General features: G+C 38.6%; 1 protein-coding gene and 1 non-coding gene across 8 annotated transcripts in view; both read right to left on the reverse strand.

Annotated features, from left to right (window-relative positions):
- Trim37 (tripartite motif containing 37) overlaps positions 1-12,593 on the reverse strand; it is a 180,169-nt gene that overhangs the window by 46,427 nt on the left and 121,149 nt on the right. For all 7 annotated transcript variants that reach the window (XM_047542823.1, XM_047542821.1, XM_047542826.1 and 4 more), the window contains one exon: positions 328-438. In XM_047542823.1, coding sequence (XP_047398779.1) covers positions 328-438 — 111 coding nt within the window. The remainder of the gene's footprint in view (positions 1-327; positions 439-12,593) is intronic.
- On the reverse strand, positions 7,709-7,781 carry Trnae-cuc (transfer RNA glutamic acid (anticodon CUC)). The gene has a single exon. It is a non-coding gene; the product is annotated as a tRNA-Glu (tRNA).

Here is a 12,593-nt window from a genome sequence, read left to right on the forward strand (position 1 = left end):
ATGGTCTCTGTTGAAAATTCTTGTTTCTTTTGCTTTTACACCTCTGTATAATTTAAGGCCATTCTTAGGTAAATAAGTTATACAAAAGCAGGCTGTGGCCTTTCTCCTCCGCAAGGAAGTCAAGTCAAACATTACCCTCCAATTTTTTTCAATACTCACCATATAGTTTATCAAAGAATGTAGGAAAGACCAAAACAAAACAAAAAACCCACCCCCCAAACCCCAAAACAAAAAGAAGCAGAGTAAGTAGAAGCAATAGCAGCAGAAGGAAAAGCAGCAGCATCAATGGTTTTACTAATCCGTGTAAGATGACATTACATGTCGCACCTTCATCTGGGGGCTGTGCCATAAAAGAGTCGTTAAATCCACCCATGCTGCTGTGCTCTTCCTGCTCCTCATTCTCAGTGTCACATTCAATGTCACTGTCGCTACTAATTCCTGGCAGGAAAGAAGGAGACAATGTATTTCTGACAAAAATCACAATAAGTAAAAGAAAAGCAAAAGCTCCTTACACACTGAGATTCCTACTGACTTTTTTAATGAATGCCAAAAATTGAAGAAACCACACAAACAAAAACAAAAAAGTAACCACACAAAGCTCAAGTTCTTTTTAATTTGTTTTTTTTTAGAGCAGTGCTGCTACTTTTATTCTCTAAGTTTAAAATTGAATATCACAGTCCTTGAAAGTTATAATTTGGAACGAGTACTAATTTCATTATACTGAGAATACGTGTTCTAAATCACCTTTTTTTTTTTTTTTTAACAAGATAAGAGAAAAGAACTTTCAAGATCCTGATTCACTGTAAACATAGTCTCTAGACTAACAAACATAATAAAACACACGGCCCGTAATCCCAGCAGCTCGAGAGGCTGAGGCAGGAAGATTGAAAGTTCAAGCCAGTCTCGGCAACTCAGCAAGGTCCTAAGCAAGTTAATGAGCGAGTCCCTGTCTCTATATAAAATACAAAAAGGGCTGTGGATGTGGCTCAGTAGTTAAGTGCCCCTGGGTTTAATTCCCCAGTACAAAAATAAACAAAAGAAAACACATGATATAAACATACATAGCATATGTATATAGAAAAGTCCAGTAATTCTAATGATTAGTTTCTATCCTATTTGGGCCTCTAGTTTTGTTTCTGTACACATCAGTTGATTTTGTTTTTGGATATTTAATACATATATTTTTAATTGACACATAGTAATTACACATGTTTATGAAGTACAGTGATATTTCAATACATGTGTACAATGTGCAATAACCAGATCTGGGTAGGGGGCTCAGAGACAACATTCTTTGTGTTGGGAACATTAAAAATATTCTCTACTAGCTACTTTGAAATATTCAAATAATTATTGTAAACCCATAGTTATCCTTCTACTATCAATTATTAGAAGTTATTCCTCCTACCCAACTGTACCCCAGTACCCATTAACCATCCTCTCTCCTTCTCTTCGTCCCCCTTCCCTACACTCTACTCAGGCTATGGTAACCACTATTTTACTCTCTACTTTGAGTTCAACTTCTTACTTTCTACATATAAGTAAGATCATGTGGTATTTGTCTGTCTGTGCTTGACTTATTTCACTTAATGTCTTCCAGTTCCATCCAAGTTGCTGCAAATGACAGAATTTCATTCTTTTCTATGGTTGAATAACACTGCACTATGTATATATGTCACTTTTTTTTATACATTCGTTCATCAATGAGCACCCAGGTTGAATTCATAATTAGCTATTGTGAATAGTGCTGAAATATGCAAGAGCAGATTTTAAATTCTTTGGATAAATATCCATAACCAGTTGATTTTTAAAAGAAAAATTCTATAAAAAGTATTTGTTTTAGCAAGGTAGTGATCCAGTAAACTTGAAAATTTTTCTGCTACAAATTTTAATAAATACCTAGATAAAATATAGACACAAAACATTTAGCAAACAGCCACATTTAAAAGACAGGAGGGACCAGGCACAGTGTGCACACCTGTAATTTCAGTGACTTGGGAGAGTGAGGTAGGATGATCCAACTTTGAGGCCAGCCTCAGCAATTTAGGGAAGCCCTGTCTCAAAACAAAAACAAAAATAAAAAGAGCTGGGGATATAACTCAATAGTCAAGCACCCCTGGGTTCAATCCCCAGTAGCAAAAAATAAAACCCAAAACACAGGAGGGAAATCTACAGGCATCAGAAACAAAGAAGATAAGAACATCAGTGGGTCAGATGCTGCGGTTATCCTGGAGAGCCTGATGTGCAGATTTTTAACACTTCTTTGGGCACTGGGGGGAACAACCCAAAACTCTGGACTTACATAGGAAAGGGGTTGCAAATGGGACTGAAATTCCAGCTGCTGCATAAAGCTATTATTATTATTATTTTTTTTTAAGAGATAAACTCTAGTATGTTGCCCAGGTTGGCCTCAAGTAATCCTCTCCCAAGTAGCTGGAACTACAGGCAGATGCTACTGCATCCAAAAGAAAACTAAAATTCTTATTCAAAGAACAGATAAGAAAGTCTATATAAGGTAGGGTCTGCAAAGGGGGCAAAAAGACAAAATTCAAATTTAATTTATGTGAGGGATTTTTTTTTTTTTTTTTTTTTTTTTTTGGTGGTACTAAGGTTTGAACCCTGAGCCTTGCAATTTCTAAGCATGTGCTCTTTACTTAGCTAGTCTCCAGTCACTAGTTTTGGGATTTAAATTTGAAGTCAAAATCTTAAGAAATTAAGATAAAATTGTTCAGGAGCTAGTGTTATTTAAATACAACAAAAGTAAAATCTTCTGAGGTTAGTTTCTAGATAAGATAGAGTGAGAACATTCCAACTTGTATTTTCCACTAAATCCATCAATGAAACCCAAATGAAATGCATGGCATAGCTATTTAAGGATTCTGAAGTAAACAAGAATATGCATTTTGGTGAAACCAAAATTTAAAGTACCAACAAACTTGAAGATTTAAATAAGACCCAGGATCCAGAACAGGATCCAAACTAACTCAGCGTATGAAGAACCAATAAAAAATAATAAATACCAAGGCTGAATGACACAGATGGTGGAATTATGTAATAATGACTTTTAAGCCAAGGTAAAAATGCTCATGAACATCCTTGACATATATCAAATATTCTCTGAGGTAAGCTTCCACACAGATCATAAGAATTCTCTTGGAGTTGGGGGTGGGGTATCTGAAAAAAGGAATGCTCCAAAGTTAAGAGTTTAAGGCAAACAATCAACCTGAAGCAAGAATCAGCATATATGGAAGGACAACACTTTGAATTTTTCATTAAGTGGGAACAAAATCCTGGAAGAGACTACATGATTCTAATTAACTTTCAAAAGAGCTGGGCTTGCTGGCACCTGCCTGTTAATTCCAAGAACTAAGGAGAATGCAAGTTCAAGGCCAGCCTCAGCAACTCAGAGACCCTAGTCTCAAAATAAAAAATAAAAAGGTTGGGGCTAGTTATATGAAATAGCTCAGTAGAGTAGATGCCTTGCATACACAAGACCCTGGGGTTCAATCCCCAGCACCACAAAAAATAAAAAAAAATTACAAAATAAAAAGGTTTTGGGATGTAGCTCAGTGGAAAAGTGCGCCTGGGTTCAATCCCCAGTACCAAACAAATAAATATAACTGTTTTGTAGAAATGAAAGATTAAAATTAAAATATTAACAGATGGTTTAGGCAAAAGTGAAAAAGATTAATGAACTTGTAGTTTTGAAGAACAGAGAAAGCAAAAGAAAAATAAGTTTAAAGTATAAAAAAAGACTTTAAAAAAAGGATCAAAAGGAATGCTCCAAATTGTCTTGATCAGAAGCCATATAGAGCAAAAACAACTAAAGAGAAACAAGACAAAGAGAAAAATGGCTGAAAAAAAATTTATTTATGAAAAACATTCTGAATTGAATGAAAACAAAAATAAGAAAATTAGTGCAATGTGCCTATAACAGTTCTTAAGGGGAATTCGCAGGATTAAATGCCGACTTTAGAAAAGAAAAAGTGCAGTGGCATACACCTATAATTCCAGGGACTAGGGGAGACTGAGGCAGGAGGATGGCAAGTTCAAGGTCAACCTGAGCAACTTAGCTAGACCTTCAGCAACTTAGTGAGACCTAAGAACAAAAAAAAAATTTTAAAGGGCCAAGGATGTGTAGCTCAGTGGTAAAGTGCTTCTGGGTTCAAGTCCCAGCACCAAAAGAAAGGAAGAAAAAAAACGGTGTTAACCTAATGAACCAAGCTTCCACTATAAGTAACTCTAGAAAAAGGGTCCAGTGATGTAGTCCAGTGGTGGAGCACTTGCAGAGCATGCACAAAGGGTTTGATCCAAGACACCACTTTAAAAAAAAAAAAAAAAAAAAATCAACAAAAATCTAGAAAAAACAAATTAAATTCAAAGTAAAAGGAAGGAAATAAGAAATAAAAAAACAGGACTGGGGATATAGCGCAGATGGTAGAGTGCTTGCCTCACAAGCACAAGGTCCTAGTTCGATCCTCAGCACCGCAAAAACAAACAAAAAAACATTTTTTTAAAAACCCAATGAAACAATGCACATGAACATAGTTTTTTTCCCCTTAGACATTTCCTACACAAATGCGTGCAGCTAGGTATAATTCACCTTTTACAGTGAATTGTATCTATTGGTTTATGTGGGTGCTCTCAGATTTTTCCCTGCTTGATTTAAAGTTGTGAGGCAAAAAGCTTAAGTACTAATAGTAAGTGGTCCATAATGAAAGGGAAAAAACATACTAAGCGAAAAATTTCTCCATCTTTATATCCCATCATTCTTTGAAAAAAGCAATTAAATTAAAAATACTAAAAAGCTGAAAAGGCTCGAGGCCTTTTCATTAAGGGAAATAAAAAATAGCAAACATTACAAGCATCAGGAATGACATAGGACACACATCCTAAAATCTTCTCCACCTTCACCAAAGAATAAACAAAAACTTTCCTGCTCTTAAAAATAAAGAATGACACTTTTCATTATTTACAAAACCAAACCAATTACTTCTATGTGGCACAACCTCCTCTTGTGGCCCTTCCTAGAACCATTACCAAAAACAAAACCATGTTTTGATGTCTTGGTATGAGTGTTTCTCAATTCCTAGGAGGTATTAATGTTCAGGATTCAAAAACAATTATAATTCTCTTGAATTCTCAAAATCTAAGTTATTCTTTAATAATACAATTCACAAACAACATTTATTATATGTATGTCCTTTTAAAAACTGCTTATTATTTACAAGGGCAGAGACTTTAGTGAATATTCAAACACTGGAAATCATCTATGGGTATTATTGGGTAGTATATGAGTAATAACATTTATAATTCTTAGCAAGATTTATAGTACTATAGAATCATGTCAAAAACGACAGTTTGGGAACTTATTTTGCTTCGAAAACTTATTTCTTGGAACACCAGAGAATTTTCGAGTCTACAAGATATAAACTTGCTACTACTAGTAAGAGACAGGGTCTCTCTCTCTCTCTCTCTCTCACACACACACACACACACACACACACACACACACACACACACAATGGCAAGAGCTATAACCAGGACTGATTTGTGACCACTTTGTTTTTTGGCACTAAGGATTGAACCCAGGGTTACTCTACCACTGAGCTACATCCTCAGATCTTTTTACTTTTTAAATTTTGAGACAGGGTCTCCCTACATTGCTGAGGCTGACCTCCCAACCTGTGATTCTCCTGCTTCAGCCTCCCTAGTCATTGTGATTACAGACATGCACCACCACATCCATCTGGCTTGTGATTACTTTTGTCCAAGATGCTCCTTTTGACGTCAACATTGGATTCCAAGTACTGATTTTTATTTTCAACTTGCCATAACTGGATTCCTTCAAACAGTGTTTCCATATTGATTGTTAAAATTAGTTCTAGGAGAATGAGAATTTTTCTCCATTAAAAAGTTTGATTAATTTTTATCAGGATTTATGAAGATTATATTTCCCAAGAAATAGTAGGAAGGAATTCTTTGCTGACTTTTTGGTACTGGGGACTGAGCCCGGGGGCACTTTACCACTGAGCTACACCCCCAGTGTCATGGTTATTACTATTCTGAGACACAGTCTTGCCAAGTTGCTAAGGTTGGCCTTGAACTTGTGATGCTCATCTCAGCCTCCCAAGTTGTTGGGATTACATGCGCCACTAAGCCCAGCCTAGGAAGGAATTCTTACATGAAAACGCTACGGGGTGTTTCAAAACTGTTGGCTGTCATAGATGGCACCTGTAAGATACCATTAATTATAAAATGCTTCAAAAATGTTACAATGTAAAAGAAACCTGCAGCTTATAATAAAACATGAAATATGGTATATCAATTAACCACCACATTTTGGGGGCATTGCTCAGTATAGCTAACTATTTTGAGGTAAGGGGGTACTGGAAATTGGACTCAGGGGTGCTACCACTGAGGTACATTCCCAATCCCTTTTATGTTTGATTTTGAGATAGTGTTTAAACTGCTAAAAAGGTCTTGCTAAGTTGACAAGGTTGTCCTTGAACACACAATCCTCCTATCTTAGCCTCCCAAGTCACTGAGATCACAGGTGTTTGCCACCATGCCCAGCTAAAGCTAATGTTTGAGTTATAATTCCCTTAACCAGATTTCAGATACTTGGAAAATATACTAACCACTCGGCACAGGCACACAATTTGTATTCTCTCCACTAATAATTTACCTACCTTTCCTCTTTCTAAAAAAACCTGTTGTCCAGGAATCTTCCCTCTTCCACATGATCATGTGGAAAAGTTAAGAATGGGGAAAAATGATGGAACTTTGCCAATGATTAATGAGATACAAGAGGAAGTTAGTAAGTTGTTAAGGTGCTCTAAGAAAAGTCTTCCTTGTTGATAAATAGATACATAGAATGAAATAATCCTCCCCTACTCCCAGGATATTATTCTGACTTCCATATGAGGTTTGCAACTGCAGCAATCATGTTGTCACCCCGAGGGGAACTAAGTCAACTTACTGAGAATAGCAAAGCTAAGGACGGAAAACACCCCATGAATTCTTGATGACATTGAGCAGTTTACCTGAAACTGCCCCACCACAGTTATGTATGACTTCTTGTTGGTAGAGTTCTTTCTAAATCAAAAGAGTTAGCTTTCATTATTGTTGAAGCTGGTTGCTTGACTTTTTGGTAACTTTTAAGTATTTTAATAAATTATCTTAAAAGTTATCCTACCAACAGTTAGGCTACCACACTTTGGTGACTCATTTCTCTTAGCTAGGCTGCTAGCAAGGTTGTTATTTGGTATGCCAAGGTTTTTACCGTGGGATGGGTGTTTCGAGCACCCCTGACTTAAATGAAAGCTATGTGTGCTACTGAAGAAGGAACTTACAGCCTCTAGTTTTATATAGAACAGGAAAGAAACCAGCCTATTTACAGAAATTCTGTAGGTTACCAACTGAGAATGCGGGAGGGCAAGACTTCTCAGCATCAGACCATTAAGTAGAAGACTAATACAAGTTTGTCCCATATGGTCCCAGTTAGAAAGGAAAGGCCTGTTTATGGCTGTCACATCCAAGAAAAAGTATTACATTTTACTGGCACTTGAGAAACTATTTTAGTAATCCAAAATTCCTGGCCAGTAACAAAACAATGCCTTAAAGTTTCTTCAGATAGCTTTATTTTCCAGAAAGAGAATAACCCATAGTGATATGTAGTAGTTGATTGTGTGTGTGTGTGTGGTGGTGGTGGTGCTGGGGATTGAACCCAGGGTCTTGTGCATGAGAGGCAGGCACTCTACCAACTGAGCTACATCCCCAGCGCCCCCCCCCACCCCACGGCGATATGGTACAGAATATTTTCTCTACATACTTGGCACAAGTAAATAGCTTAATCCCCCCCCACCCAAACATGGATATAAGACAATCCCACTCAACTGTCTACCAAGACTTTAGGTGTGAAAAATAAAGGTTTCCTGAGAACCGGCTCCTGCTGATGACAGAATAATATCCACAGCAGTGAGCTAAGCCCTATTCTCCTCTACAAACAAAGCCGATTTCAAGAGGCATGGAGCTATTTTTGTCTACTGTATTCCCCTCTTCCAGCCTCATCGGCTAGTTGTCTTCTCATTGTCTATCCTGGGATTCCAGTGATAAACAAGCTATTTAGATACCAACAAACTTAAGGGTGTATACTTCTTTTATTTTTTTGGGGGGGTGGGTTGGGGAGGGTACCGAGGATTGAACTCAGGGGCACTCAACCACTGAGCCACATTCCCAGCCCTATTTTGTATTTTATGTAGAGACAGGGTCTCACTGAGTTAGTTGCTTAGCACCTTGTCGAGGACAACCAACTCAAGGGTGTATACTTCGGTATCACTTGTTTTCATCAAAAGTATTTTTTATTGGTTCTGTATCACTTTTTTGGTGTGTGAACAAAAATTTTATTTGCTTTGCATTTCAAGTACTCTTTGATGACATCCTTGGCCTGAGACTCTGCCATAGTCCTTAACCACGACACAAGTGCAACCAACCACTTTACGGGATTTGCCCTCTCCATCAATTTTACAAAGGCCTACCCATTCTCCTAGTTTCTTGTTGTCATCCACCTTAATAAGGTTGATTTGGTGCTCAGCACAAAGAGCCTCCACCAATTTAACATACATAGGCTCATTACAGGGGGATGCAAGCATACAAAGATGGGCCTGGCGCACAATTGCTTTCAAAGTCCAGCTGCTTCTGCAACAAACACCAGCTTCATGTTTCATTAATTTAACATAATGTTTGATTTACTGACTGCTACAAATGAAATGAGGTTCAGGATCCTCAAGACAAAGACTAGAGACATAGCCCACAGGTTTGCGGTATCACTTTTGATTTGCATGTTTACAGAAATCTTTCTTATTGAGTTCTTGGAACTTTTTATCACATTCCTCATATAAAGACTAAGTATATTACTGAGGAACACTGACCACTTACGCTCTAAATCCCACTTGAATAATCACATGCTTTCAAAAATTTGGAAAATGTATAATAGATCCTAAACATAACCCTAAATGTGGTCCATATGTACCTTTATCTACATAAGGATAAGCAGTAGATTCATTTTTTTAAAGAATATTTTTATTTTAGATGGACACAATACCTTTATTTTAATGTGGTGCTGAGGATCAAACCCAGTGCCTCACATATGCCAGCCAAGTGCTCCACCACTAAGTCACAACCCCAGCCCAAGATTCACTTTAAATACGAAATAAAGTAGATGCCAAGGGGAGGTGGTGCATGCCTATAATCCCAGCAAGTCAGGAGGCTAAGGCAGGAAAACTGGAAGTTCGAGGCTGGCCTCAGCAACTTAGTGAGTGAGACCCTGTCTCAAAATAAAGAGCACAAAGGACTGGGGATATACCTCAGGGTAAAGTGCTCATGGGTTCAATACCCAATTTGAAAACCAAGAAAAAAAAACTGATGTCAAATACTCGATGTTTTCCAGGCTAACCATCTATTTACACAGAAAAAATTGCTAGGATAATGTCTATGAGTTGGAGGCTGAAATTTAAGCGGTTCAAGTCAACTCTCTTAGATTATATTTAACAAGCTTAAGTTTTCCTGTCCTTAACTCCACACTCCTCTCCCAGCTACAAAATCCACTCTCCACATTGCAACCGGAGTACAAATTTCAAACCACAGTTTGATTGCATCACTTCTTGGTTAAAGACCAGTCAAAGACAAAGGCTAAGGGCTGGGGTTGTGGCGGGTGGTAGAGTGCTTGCCTAGCACTTGTGAGACACTAGGTTCAATCCCAGCACCACAAAAAAAAAAAAAAAAAAACCTACATAAACAAAATAAGGTACTGTGTCCATCTACAACTAAAAATATTTTTTAAAAAGACAAAGGCTAGATTCTAGCTCAGACAAAGAAGGTATCATGTATTCATGATCTCACTTCTGCTACTTGGGCCTCATGTTTTGGTAGTCTTCACCTAGCTAATTTTTACTTATTCTTCTGAGTGAGCTTCCCAAGGGTACTTAGAGGCTAGGTTAGTAAAGAGGTGAAAGTTATGAGCATTGATTCTACGTTTAAATTTTAGCCCTTTCAATCACTAATTCTATGACTTTGAGCAATTTAAGTTGCACCTTCAGGTGTCAGCTTGCTTGTAAAATCAGGATAGTAAAAGTAACTACCATACAGAGTTATTCTGAGAATAACAGAATAATACTGGGTAAAATCATGAGCAGTCTTAGGAACACAGTGAGGACTTAATAAATGTCATCTTCTATTATTATTGTAACGTACCTCTTCTTTGAGTTCCCTATACACCCTAACACAGCACTCATTATTCTGTATTATAAATGACTACTAGCTAGTCTCTCCAACACTTAACCAGGGGTTTTCATTGCTCTCCCTGCCCTACCCCCCACCACACCCATCCAGTACGTGTGAGAACTACAACTTGTTCTCATTAGTAACTGTAGCACATTCTGGCAAGTGATGCTCAAGGAGTGTCACCTCTTACTGAGTTATTCAGTTCAACCACTTAGAATAAAGATGATTTTGTATCCCAAGGAATACTTGATAAAGGCTGAGACAGTCTGGGTTATAACTGGGCAGAAGTACTACTGGCACCTAGTGGTTAAAAGCTGAAGAAGCTGCTAAGTATCTTACAACAGAAAACGGAAATGATGCTGAGAGAAACTCTGAACTAGATAATAGATTCAGGACTAATTTACTATCAGCATCAAATACAATGTCAGACAAATTAGAAGCATTTCATAAATGATGTATGAAAAAGATGAGCTTATAATTCCAGTACATGCTGTAAGAATTTAATATGCTATAATTTACAGTCAGTGTATAAAGACATGGAAAGCAGCTAATCACAGGTCCTTTATGAAGATCATGAGTCATAAAATTTCTTAATGTTTTAACAACACATCAATTTACAAATCCCTTCCATTTAATCTCTTCTACTGAAATAATGCTGTCCATTGCAGGAGCACCATCTAAGAGGGAAGACCAAGATGGGTACTGTGACGATGCACACCTGTAATCCCAGAGACTCTTGAGGCCGAGATCACAACTTCAAGGCCATTGTCAGCAACTTAGCATGGCTGTAAGCAACTCAGTGCAACCCTGTTTGACACTGCCAAAGTAAAAATTCAAAAGAACTGGGGAAGTAGCTCACTAGTAAAGCACCCCTGAGTTCAATTCTCAGTACCAAAAACCCCACAAAACAGGAAAACCAGGGTACTTAATGTTCTTTAACTGAAAAACATGATAATTCTATCACCCACAACTCTCTCACAGGGCAGCTAAAGGCAGAAGATGAAACTGTATATATGCTTTGAGCTACAATTCGTCAATCACTGAAATCCAAATATGTGCAAAGTGGAAGGTTGCAGTTTTACTGAGAAAAGAAAAAAATTTCAATTCCAAATATTAAGAAAGCTGACATCCTTTTCAGTTAACATATAAAGGACACATCAAAGGTAATACACATAGCCTTATTTCACGCACCTTCTGTTACCTGAAATGAAACATCTTCTGTGCTTTTAGATCAAGAATCATGAACTTGGGGAGATCCACCATGGTGGACTAGAGGGATACTGCATTCCTTATCACTCTGTAAATTGGGATTCAAGCAGAGGAAACACTATTTCCCTGCGAGGCAGTTGTCACTGCCCACTGATCCCTGGTTGTTTACCCCATTAGTTCACCGCGTTCACCCACCAACTGCCAGCATATCACCTGACTTTTGAGTGCGGATTACTCACTGACCTCCAACTATCATACACAATTAGGCCGTTTGCCCACCTCTTCCCTACACTGCCCATCACCCATGTCCATCCACTGATCATTTGCTATTAACCTGCAGACTGCCCACAGACAGCCAACAGATGCCTGCTGCCCACCGTTGCCTGGAAAACCATTGTCAAAGTACTCGCAGGTTTGGTCACACACAGTTGCCACCATCTTGGGACAACAGTCAGGACCTTCAGGTTTTCAGTTGTGGCCACCACCATCTCAGGGCGTGGCCACCTCAGTCTGGGGACTCAGGTGAGGGTCTGGACATACATTGGGGTATTTGCAGGTCTAGCTGCACCTGAGGTCTTTCTGCGCTATGTGGTAGTGGCTGCCATCTGGCTGCCTCTTTGCAAGGTCACTCCTTTGTGTGAGCGCATCCCTGGTGGTCTCTCTGCAACTTAAAAGGGCATTGAAATCTTGGGACTGCAGCAAGATAGGACCTGGAGAAGCCCAGGTCCACCTGATTGCAGCTAGGTTTGTGTGGGCCACTATGGGTCTGGCAAGCCTGTGGAAAGCAGGAGACTAGGGGAAGTTCCCTGGGGGAGCACAGATTGAAGAAACTGGAGGAAACTGGCCTCTCTCCAGCTCAGAGAGTCGAAGTGTGCAGGGAAAGAAGGGGCCAGCTACAACAGGTGGGAAAACTGGAAGAGGGAGTGAGGGTATTTTGCTATCAGCTCACCCACCCAACAGGTCCGGCACCCACGGGACTGGAGAAGGAAGCAGAAAAAACTCCTGAAAATCAACAGAAGCAATCATTCAATTTTCCATTGAGACTTACCTTCTTTTTTCTTTTTTTTTGCCCTCTCTCACACCTCTACCATCTTTGAATT

The sequence above is a fragment of the Sciurus carolinensis genome, chromosome 3 (assembly GCF_902686445.1).
Source record: "Sciurus carolinensis chromosome 3, mSciCar1.2, whole genome shotgun sequence".
Classification (NCBI taxonomy): domain Eukaryota; kingdom Metazoa; phylum Chordata; class Mammalia; order Rodentia; family Sciuridae; genus Sciurus; species Sciurus carolinensis.